The sequence below is a fragment of the Musca domestica genome, unplaced genomic scaffold, assembly GCF_030504385.1.
Source record: "Musca domestica strain aabys unplaced genomic scaffold, Musca_domestica.polishedcontigs.V.1.1 5, whole genome shotgun sequence".
Lineage (NCBI taxonomy): Eukaryota > Metazoa > Arthropoda > Insecta > Diptera > Muscidae > Musca > Musca domestica.
In genome coordinates, this window is record NW_026712346.1 from 3,508,541 (window position 1) to 3,520,501 (window position 11,961).

At 35.6% G+C, this 11,961-nt stretch overlaps 1 protein-coding gene across 1 annotated transcript; it reads left to right on the forward strand.

Moving 5' to 3' along the window:
* The first annotated feature begins 1,777 nt into the window (after nt 1-1,777).
* On the forward strand, nt 1,778-11,123 carry LOC131805061 (uncharacterized). Its single transcript, XM_059128304.1, has 2 exons — nt 1,778-2,719; nt 9,362-11,123. Exon 2 carries the CDS (start codon nt 9,364-9,366, stop codon nt 10,369-10,371), a length of 1,008 nt encoding a protein of 335 aa, XP_058984287.1. The 5' UTR covers nt 1,778-2,719; nt 9,362-9,363; the 3' UTR covers nt 10,372-11,123.
* The last annotated feature ends 838 nt before the right edge of the window (nt 11,124-11,961 follow it).

Genomic DNA, 11,961 nt, shown 5'->3' on the forward strand with positions numbered 1-11,961 from the left:
TTGGAAAGCAAGGTTGACACTAAAAAATACCGAAGTGTCGACCACTCCAAGCAAGCGCTTCGCCTGGAATGTACAGAAATATCGTAGAGCAACATTCGTAGAGCAACATTCATTGGGCATTTGGAGGATATTTCCGACATTTTTTCATTCAATAAAATTAAGAAAAAAAAAACAATGTAAAAATTATGGGGTTTGACTTTGTTGCAGTTTTTTTATCTCACCCTGTATATTGTTAAGACCACGTCCATACACCATTGACTAATGAAAAAATAATGCTCTCACCGTTCATCTTCGAAAAAAATTGGATCAGCAGATGTCGTCTATATCGTTTTAAGTGTATGAGTGAAAATATTGAAACCACTCAATTCTAAAATGTTAAAAATATCATAAACTGTAAGCTAAAATTTATTTCATAAAATTTACTTGATAAAAGAAAAGCGAAAATTACGTGATGGCATCGTAAAATACGAAACAAGTGAAAATCTTGAAAAATTATGAAATGTGATTTTGAATTTGAGTAGGTCGACCGCGTAAATCAGCATCAGCATAAAAAACAAAACTAACTTTTCGTTGTATATACATTCATTAGCCTATACCACGTCTATCATATCCAGAGTTCGAAAATAAACAGTAAAGAAAGATAGTGTAATGTACCGTAACAGTATCACTAAACCATTTTTTAGCGGTAGTGTACCGGTATGCTATCACTAAAAAATATTTCAGTGATACTATACCGGAACACAACGAAAATCGTTGTGTACAGCAGTCGGAGCGCTAAAAAATCGTAGTACACCGCAATAGGAACACTAAAAACACGTAGTATTCCGCAATCGGAGCATTAACAAGTAAAAAACAGCTAAGTTCGGCCGGCCGAACTTTTAATACAATCCACCATTTGAAAGGAACTTGAACAATTAAAAAAAATCCGAAAACTATCACTTAAATTAAAACCGTTACATGGGGACTGTACGAAGACGTGGACCTGCATACAAAACTTTTTGCCATAAGTTGTAGTACCCATTAAGATCTTTCAATACTGAATTTGAAACGACTCCGTTGAATTGTGTTGCTGAAATCATCAAAATACCGACTATACCGACTACATATACGATGACGTGGACCTGCACATAACATTTTTTGTCATAGGCTGTAGTACCCATCACGAACTTCAAATTCGAAATAGTAAATAACGTAGCTAAAATCATGAAAATACCGAATATCGGGATGTACCGTTATATGGGGGCTATACGAAGACGTGGACCTGCATACGAAACTTTTTTGACATAGGTTGTAGTTCCAATTAGGGTCTTCAAATACGACATTTGAAATAATTCCGGTAAATAATGTCGCTAAAATCATGAAAATACCGAATATCGGGAGGTACCGTTATATGGGGGCTATACGAAAACGTGGACCGACATGACCATTTACGAATTTAACCTTCCTACTGGTAAACTATGCATGTATGCAAAATTTTAGCCTTCTTTTTTTTAAGACAGACGGACAAACAGACGAACATCGCTAGACCGCCTTAGCATTTTACGCTGATCCAGGTGAATTATTAATATTTCGAGGAGTTACAAACGGAATGACAAAGTTAATATACCCTCCATAGAATGGTAGAGGGTATAAAAATAGCAGTGTACCACATGCACCACATTAAAATATGTACTGGCAGTAATATGCTTTTTATGATTAGGAAAAAATATTAGATGTTTGATTTTTTGGTATAATGAATAAAATGACTATTGTACATGAATGTACCCAACATATTTTAGATGTTGCTATTTTTTTGCCCAACAATGTGCGTGCTATTTATTTGGCGCACCACTGTACCGTAGCGGTACGCATTTAATATGCACACATACATGCATACGCAAGCGGTACCAAACTATTATGTATTTACAAGTCTTCGTTCTCTTTTCCAGTCAGCATTGGAAAAGTCAAAGCAAAAATGCAGTTGGTGACGGCTTTGATGAGAACGAGATAATCAATCGAAGTTTTGCGTAAAATCGATCGACACGATACTTGACCCCGCCGCCGTGATAAAGTGAAGTGAAAGTTAAATTTTAAAGTACAAAAAAAAATCAAAAGAATTTATCGTGAATTGTGATATTATTTAAAACCTAAAAATAATACACTTATTTGTAAAACAATACTTACCTTTGAAAACTATACTTACCTTTGAAAACTGTAATTAACTAAAGTGAAAAAAATATACTTACCGTAGAAAAAATATTGGAAAAAATACTTACCTGTGAAATACTATACCTGCCCTTGAAATTGTAACCTTTACTTACCATATTAAAACCCCAAAATTAAGTGAAATAAAGTGAAATAAAAAACTAAATAAATTGTTTTAAAAAAAGAAGGTAAAAACATTTTGGTCCTTCGAGCCGGATAAGTGTGGTTAAGGAAAAACTTAACATTAACAAATTGTGAGAGTGAAGTTTAACGAATTTAGAAAAATTCTTGCAACAAAAAAGAACGAAGAACAGTGAAAATTTTAAGAATTGAAAAAAGAGACTAGTGACAATTAACACCAAAATATAGACACTTCATATAACAAAAATATCAAACGCAGTACACGGTACGGAAAAAATAACAACAACAATAACAAGAAAGGTGAAAACTGGGATAGAAGAAAGCGGACGGACAGACGTAAGCTGAGAAACCCAACACTTTTTTGACACACACACCCTTTACCAAGAAGATCAAAGTGAGTACAAATACAGTTTTTTCTACACAACCAGAAAGCATTGGAGGAAATTATTCGAAAACAAATACAAAGACCCTCGTGCTTTCTTTGGTTCCCAAATCATTTGACACATTGACACCTTTTGTAAATCTAATTTGGGGACCCTTTGCCTATCTCCTTGCCTTCATACAAATGGAGAAGAACATAAATTAATGGGAAAGACTCTATTAACAAAATATATACAACTTTGTCCGCCATAATTTTTTTGGAAAATTTTTTTGGAATTTCTGGAAAACAATTGGAAAATAGTTGGGAATTTTTTGGAATTATTTGGAAAAATCGACTCACACATCGAAACACATACTTTTATCGCCATATTAATTTGGGAAATTTTAAAAAAAAAAAAAAAAAAAAAAAAAAAAAAAAAAACTTCGAGAATGGAAAATAATCTCAATCCTAAAGAGGTTCAAATTTTTTAAATAACAAAATATTCAAAAGAAATAAAATTTCGTTTTGACACCAGCCAATATATACAAAAAATATATATATATACATTTAAAATTTTGCAAATTCTAAAAAACATTTTTGTAATATTGAATAAGATTTTGATTTACGAAAGATAATTTTCGGCATCTTTAGTTGGCTGAAATACCATTTTGAAATCTTTTTATATTTTTCTCTACGGTTGACTCCAAACCATTAACAAAATTGTTTGCTGTTGTTTGTACAAACTGTGTTTGGTTGACAGACGCCAAAAGGTTTAAGGTTAGTTAACCTAAAAATTCTACCTCAACACATTTTATTATCTTGTGAAAATTATAAGACACATAATTTATACATAACGCCATATTGGTTTCCAAATACATAGCATTTGGGACTGGAAATAAAAACTCAGCACTAAAAATATTTTGCAAATAGAAGCGTTAGGTGGATAAGCGTTAAAAATTGAAGGTTAGATAACCTCACCTTAACCTCTTAACCCATCTTATCGCACCATAAAAAATATTGAAAAACATTTTTATTTTTCAAAAGAACCTGATGATTTGAATGCAATCATATTCTTAAGTATTTTTTTGCTCTTTACGACCCTTGAAAGCTATTTGTGTTGAAAAATTTGGAAATTTTTGACCCAGAATTATTTAATGCAGAAACGGTTTGCTGGGATATCACGATTTATTGGCTGATTTTTTACTCAAACTTTTGACTTGAAATCAAAACCCATATATTTTTTGAAATTTTGTCAGCGTTAAAGAGTAACACAAAAGAGATTTTAACGTACTTTTGTTTTATATACAAGTCGTTGTTTTTCTTTCTTGCCAGGACAACCCAACACACATATTTTCTTCAATTTTTTTCTTGGATTTTTTTTTTCTTTCGAATTTTGCGAATTTTTTTGCACCCTTTAACTATTTATGGCGCTCTTTTAACAAAATATTTGCCAACCAATATTTTGAAACCCTACAAGAAAATCTGATTCTTTGATTCGATTTACTCTACAAATAACCCTCTTGTCGTTAAATTTATTGGGAATAAACAACGAAGTTTTGCTACGTCAAAATTTGTCGATACTATTTTTTAACCCAAGAACAAAGCGATTGGCCCTCATTATTGGGCGACTTTGTCAACTTATTGTCAAAACAACAATTTTTATAAAGTCAGACCCAATTCACTACAATTATGGACAAAGTAAATCGGGAAAAATTCACTAATTGCGTTAATGATATGCAAGATTATGCATCGATCTTAAGCATAGCAAACTCAGAAGACGACACTTATAGATTAGAGGCATCGAGAGTTCAGTTAGATTCGATTTATGATCAAGTCAAAAGAGCGTATGTGGAATGCCGGGATTATGCTCCTCAAGAAGGAGAGAAACCAGTTGATAAAAATAAATTAAGGAGTCAATATATGGAGGCCATTAATTCATATAAAAATGCCTTAGGGAAAATTAATGGCCAAATCCAGACAGCTAAGCAGAGAGAATCAGAAGAGAAAATGAAAAGAGAAAGCACACTTACGCCCAAGGTGAGCAATGATGCTGAATTCACTCCGATTTCTCGATTGCCACCGTGTGACACAGATATTTTTAAGGGAGGATACAGCGAGTGGCCGACGTTCCGAGATCTTTTTTCAGCGATATATATAAAAAACACGAAACTGAGCAATGTTGAAAAACTCTTTCATTTGACACAAAAGACGGCAGGAGAAGCGCGAGATGTAATCAGTCATGTCCCACTTACGAATGATGGGTTCGATTTGGCGTGGAAAAATCTTACCGAGCGTTATGAAAACAAAAGAATGCAGGTAAACGAGCAGATAAAAATCCTCTTTAACCTACCCCACGTCACATATGATTCAAGTAGCACAATTCAAAAACTTCAACGCACCATGAATAGTTGCATTCAGACTTTAGAGACTCTAGAAGTAGATGTAAAAGGCTGGGATCCAATCCTTATTTATCTTTGCTCCTCTAAATTGCCTCGATCTTTCTTAGAAGAGTTTGAAAATTCATTAGAAAATATCAAAACACTGCCTACTTGGGAGCAACTAAATAATTATCTGACCCACAAATTTACAACTCTAGAATCTGTGGGGAATATTAGACCCACTAGCATAAAATATGCTCAACAAAAACCAGAATTTAGTAAAAAACTGAAATTTGCAAGTAGTTTTCAGACCAATACATGGTCCAATTCTCAGTCACAAGGGGGTAAACCCAGTAAACAAACTTCGAATCAACCGCCAAGAACTCAAGTCACACAGAATTGTCATCTTTGTAAATCAAATCATTTTATAAAGGATTGTCCTCGATTCATAGAAAAGTCAGTGAATGACAGAATTCATTTTGTAAAAGTTTCACACCTTTGTTATAATTGTCTTTCTTCAAATCATTCCTTAAAAGTCGGTTTGGTTGTCGGTCTTGCAATATGAGACACCATTCCATGCTACACAAGGGAACAGAGAACCTTCAAATAAGCAAAAGTAACAACATAGCTAGAGATGAAGTACGTCCTAGTACTAGTGCTTCAGCTCTTAACACAACAGTACAGTCCACAGAACCAGCAAATACTACAGCTCTGACCCTTCAAGAACATAGAATTTTCGAACATAATCCTAGAGCAACTTTGCTTTTCACTGCAATTGTACAAATCCAGTTTAGAGGACAATCATATGATGCCAGAGCAATTATTGACCCTGGATCTCAATCCACCTTTATCTCAGAAAAACTTAAAAACAAGTTGAATTTGCCAACTAAGAATAATCTTGTTCATGTTACGGGACTTAGTCAAATTGTCTCGGAAACTTCTACAAAATCTTGCCTTTTCACTCTTCGTTCTCGTTTAGACCCACAGTTTGAGCTAGACGTATGGGCGCCAGTTTTAAAGTCCCTTTCGTCCAATTTACCTCCACAAAATATTGAAAAGACTAAACTTACAAATATTAGGGGCCTTAACTTAGCAGACCCTACATTTCACATAAGTCAACCAGTCGATCTCCTTATAGGGATGGATATAGGACCCTTAATATTTACAGTGGGTGCACCTATAAAATTGCTTGACTCATTCTTAGCACAAGACACTGTATTCGGTTGGATAATAGGCGGTCCAATACCCGAAACCCATGGAAATGATCATAACGTTTCCTTGTTCAACACAACTTCAATTGAAAAGTTCATTACACGTTTTTGGGAGGTGGAAGAGCCCCCAAAAAGAGTTTTGAGGTCAGAAGAAGACTCCTTCTGCGAACAAAATTACCAACGAACAACAAAGAGAAATAAAGATGGGAGGTATATTGTTACCCTGCCCTTTAAAAATTGTGAGGAGTTAGGAAATTCTAGAAATATAGCCCTCGCACAGTTCTTTAGAATGGAGAAAAAGCTGTCAAAGACTCCCGAAATCAAAGACTCGTATGACAAACCGATATAAGAATACCTAAAGTTGGGACACATGAGAAAACTTTCACTCGAGGAAATAGACCAGACCCCAAATTATTATTTGCCGCATCATGCGGTCATCAAACCAGATCGGTTAACAACGAAACTTCGTGTAGTTTTTAATGCCTCAAGTCCCATTTCTAATAAAAGAAGTCTAAATGATAATCTTTTCGCTGGGCCAATATTACAGCAAGACCTTGTTCTACAAATACTTAAATGGAGGTTCTTTAAATACGTTTACAATGCTGATGTTACTCAAATGTACCGTCAGATTTTCTTAGATAGAAACCAGACTCGTTATCAAAGAATTCTCTTTAGGAAATCTCCTTTTGACCCAGTTGAAGATTTTGAACTTTTGACAGTCACTTTTGGAGTGAACTGCGCACCTTTTCTAGCGCTCCGCACACTCATGCAATTAGCAGATGACATTAAAGACACATACCCTAAGGCTGCTAAAATTATCTTACAAAATTTATATGTTGATGACGTACTTGCGGGAGACCATTCGATTGAGGAAGCAATTGACTCACGTAAAGAATTAATCTCTGCATTTGAATCTGCAGGATTTCAACTTAGAAAATGGACTTCAAATGAGCCCAAAATAATCAAAGATTTGCCAGAGGATCAACTTTTACCACTCAATTGGCTAGATTTATCTGAAAATGCGTCCACTAAGACTTTAGGTATCAGATGGAAGATCTCAGAAGATTGTTTTTCAGTTGCATGGCCTTCTATCGAACACCAGTCAAATTATACAAAGAGAGAAGTTTTATCTATAATTGCCAAATTATTCGACCCCTGTGGTTGGCTAGCTCCGATAATCGTGGTTGCTAAATTAATTATGCAGCAGATATGGCTGGACAAAATCGAATGGGATGATACTTTAAAACCTATGACACTAACAAATTGGCAGAATTTCGTAAAAAACACAAAATCAATAGACACTCTTACTATTCCAAGATGGATCAAATACACTCCAAGTAATCAAATTGAAATTCATGGATTTTGTGACGCCTCAGAGAGCGCATATGGTGCCGCTGTGTATATTCGTGTCGAACATGCCAATAATAGTGTTGACACTTTTCTCTTAGCATCCAAAACTAGGGTAGCACCAATTAAAAAGATTTCGTTGCCACGACTTGAGCTTTGCGGAGCTGTACTTCTGTCAAAATTAACCCACTCCATAATAACAAATCTTCAAATTTCAAAAATTGAATCTTGTTTTTGGACGGACTCCACAATTGTTTTAGCTTGGCTTAAAAAACCGCCTTGCCACTGGAGCCCCTTTGTTGGAAACAGAGTTTCCGAAATTATAGAAAACGTTGGAAATGAGCGATGGCGTCATGTTGATTCGGATGCTAATCCAGCTGATGTCGCAAGTCGTGGATGCTCACCGTCCGATTTAAAAACACATCATTTGTGGTGGCATGGACCACAATGGTTAAAATACAAAAAAGGTAGTTGGCCTTCGAATAAAATTCCGATAGAAAAGAAACCAGCTAAAGTACTGACACTTGCAACCATTACTGGTAACGCCAAAGAAGAACTTATAAACAAAGATCCTTTAAAAAATTTCTCAAAGTTACAGCGAGTTTACAGAACGTATGCATTTGTTATGCGTTATTCCAAACGGCATTTAAGAGCTTGTCCCGATTTTTCTCAAGAAGAGATTCGACACGCTAAGCGTCTAGTTATCATGGTTACCCAAAAATACTATTTTGAAACAGAATATCAATTACTAAAAAGAAAGGCGAAACTTCCACCTAGCAGCAGTCTGGTGACTTTAAATCCGTATCTAGACACAGATGGTCTTATAAGATCAAATGGTCGCCTTGTACAATCCCCTGCGTTAACATATAATGAAAGATACCCCATTTTGCTACCCTACATTTCCAAATTGTCGCAATTATTGGTCGAATTTACACATAAAGTAACTTTACATGGGGGAAATCAACTCATGTCTCGAATCCTACGTTCTGAATTTTGGATATTCAAATTAAAAATCTTAATCAAGAAAACAATCCACAACTGCAAAATTTGCAACTTATATCGAAAACACAATCAAAATCAAATTATGGCTTCTCTTCCGCCTGAGCGTACTTCACTTGCAAGACCCTTCTACAATACTGGGGTTGACTTTGCGGGTCCTTTTAATATAAAGAACTTCACCGGACGTGCTTGTCTTGTTACAAAAGGATACGTGTGCGTTTTTATGTTTTGCTACCAAGGCAATTCAATTAGAAGCAACCAGCGATCTGTCCACAGAATCTTTTTTAGCTGCGTTCGCTCGATTTATAGGTCGAAGAGGATGTCCCTCCTGTGTATATTCAGATAATGGAACGAACCTTGTGGGTGCCGCTAAATCCCTAAAAAAGGGCGCAGCAGAATTCCTTAGAAACTTTAGAACTCTCGCCGTTAATTGTCATAGATGGAAAAATGAATATCTAAGCGAACTTCATAGAAGACACAAATGGAAATATCAAAAGGATAACTTAAAGAATGGTGATCTAGTGGTCATAAGGGATGATCGGTTGTCGCCAACAGAATGGAGATTGGGACGCATTGTCAAAACTTACCAGGGGGTCGACAATAACATTAGAGTTGTAGACATTAAAACTTCCCTTGGCATAACTAGCCGACCCATTACAAAAGTCGTCAAACTATTTACCGACTGACTAGTCGGACCCCCTTCAAAAAAAACTTTGTACTCCTCTCTCTTTTTTTTACAGAAATGGCGGCCTACCTCCCAAATCAAGAGTGGGAAGATGATGAGGAAGTGAGACCCCCAAACAGGCGCCAGCAACAAAACCGCCCCCAACAACAGCAAGTATCACCAAACAGGCGTCAGCAACAAAACCGCCCCCAACAACAGCAAGTATCACCAAACAGGCGCATTAGCGAGTCGCAGCAACACCAACGAAGAAGGCAACAATCGAGGAGCAGGTCTGGTCAGCGAGAGAGTAGACGAGAGCGGCCGAGTTTCTGGCAGTACTCATGCGGGCTGTGTCAGGACGACCATGCCATAAATACATGCCCCAGGTTCCGAGAACAGACACCGTACCAGCGGTATGAAACAGTGGAGAGGAGAGGGTACTGCCGCAATTGCTTGGCAAGGAGTCATTTGGCACCAGATTGTACATGTTTAACCGGTTGTCGAAGATGTGACCATCGACACCACACTCTCCTCCATGGAGCTCCGCAGCTGGACAACACGTTGCAGCCTGCGCCCATAGTAATACCACCATTTTCTTGGGATTTAGTTTTTGTTCCAACCGCCTTGGTACGTGTTGCAAGTGAAGGTGTTGACACCTGGAAGACAGTAAGAGCGTTGATTTGCCAATCGGCATCCATGTCAAAAATTGCATACTCCGCGTTCCAAAGACTTGGCCTTAGATCATTTATCTACAGAAACAGACGATTTGCAGCGTTCAAAATCATGGCCAGAAACCCAAACAACACTTGGGCTTTAAAGGTCAACGCTTTGATATCAGATGACTTGCCTCGAAAACCCTATTCGCACCCATTACTTGAAGACCTAACTTCCTACTTTACGCAACAAGCTCTCGCTGACCCAGACCCACGCAGCAACATCCCAATAGACTTGGAATTGGGCGCAGATACCTACTCAGTCATTCGACAAGATGGTTGTACTCCTGCCGGAATTGGTGACGTCCAGGCGTTCCAGACCAAACTAGGATATGTATTTTCAGGCCCTATAAAAAATATGCCCACTAATTGAACTCATTTGATTCACAGATATCACGGCGGGGGAGGCATGTACATGAATGTACCCAACATATTTTAGATGTTGCTATTTTTTTGCCCAACAATGTGCGTGCTATTTATTTGGCGCACCACTGTACCGTAGCGGTACGCATTTAATATGCACACATACATGCATACGCAAGCGGTACCAAACTATTATGTATTTACAAGTCTTCGTTCTCTTTTCCAGTCAGCATTGGAAAAGTCAAAGCAAAAATGCAGTTGGTGACGGCTTTGATGAGAACGAGATAATCAATCGAAGTTTTGCGTAAAATCGATCAACACGATACTTGACCCCGCCGCCGTGATAAAGTGAAGTGAAAGTTAAATTTTAAAGTACAAAAAAAATCAAAAGAATTTATCGTGAATTGTGATATTATTTAAAACCTAAAAATAATACACTTATTTTTAAAACAATACTTACCTTTGAAAACTATACTTACCTTTGAAAACTGTAATTAACTAAAGTGAAAAAATATACTTACCGTAGAAAAAATATTGGAAAAAATACTTACCTGTGAAATACTATACCTGCCCTTGAAATTGTAACCTTTACTTACCATATTAAAACCCCAAAATTAAGTGAAATAAAGTGAAATAAAAAACTAAATAAATTGTTTTAAAAAAAGAAGGTAAAAACAACTATAATGAAAGGTATTAAAGATTGCAAATTTAATATTTACATGCATTATTAAGTGAAACAACAGTATCTAATTGAATATCCTATCCGACTTATTATACAAAATTCGATATAAGAATCACTTTGTATAAGTAGAAATTAAAAAAGAAAAAAAAAAAAACAACGTACTCAATTAAAGATACTTAACATTCATTTATTTATAAGTATTTAATTTTTAGTACATAAATGTATTTTTAATATACAAAATGTAATTAATTAAACAAGTAAGGAAAATGTTATAAATTAAATATTAAATGCACCAGTATGAACTTTAATCTGATCCCAACAGGTAATTAAAAATATTGCTCTTAAAAATAATAAGCCTTCCTGTACTCCGATGCGAAATTGTGGCAAACTATATTGTAGATATCAGCACATATATTGATGTAGTAACTGTGGTTTGGTTTTATTTACACCATAATCATAAAACTGATTCCAAACACTCAGTCATACCTTGTAAAATTTTTCATTTTTTATATCAACATTTATTGATTCTTCGGTACCAGAAAATAGCGGGTAAATGATCTGCATAACAACCCTTTACAACGCAACCACTAAAATACCCTTTTTCGCTGAAAATTAAAAATTTCAATTTAATGGTTAAATGCAAATTATTATCACTTCAGATTTGGTCCTTTTTTATTCTTTCTACCTATTCTCATATTTTTCTACTATCTTCCTATTCGTAACCAACCTAAACATACATGCCAAAAAAATAAATACTGCTTTTATTTTCATAATATTGAATTGTATTAGTAATTTTGAATTATAAAAAACATTAAACTTGGAATTTTTCTCGCATGTTCCGCCATGTGGTACACTGCGATTTTGTAAAATATTAGCACACTTCTAAAATATTCAGCACCGTTACTTCGTTAAAAGTAG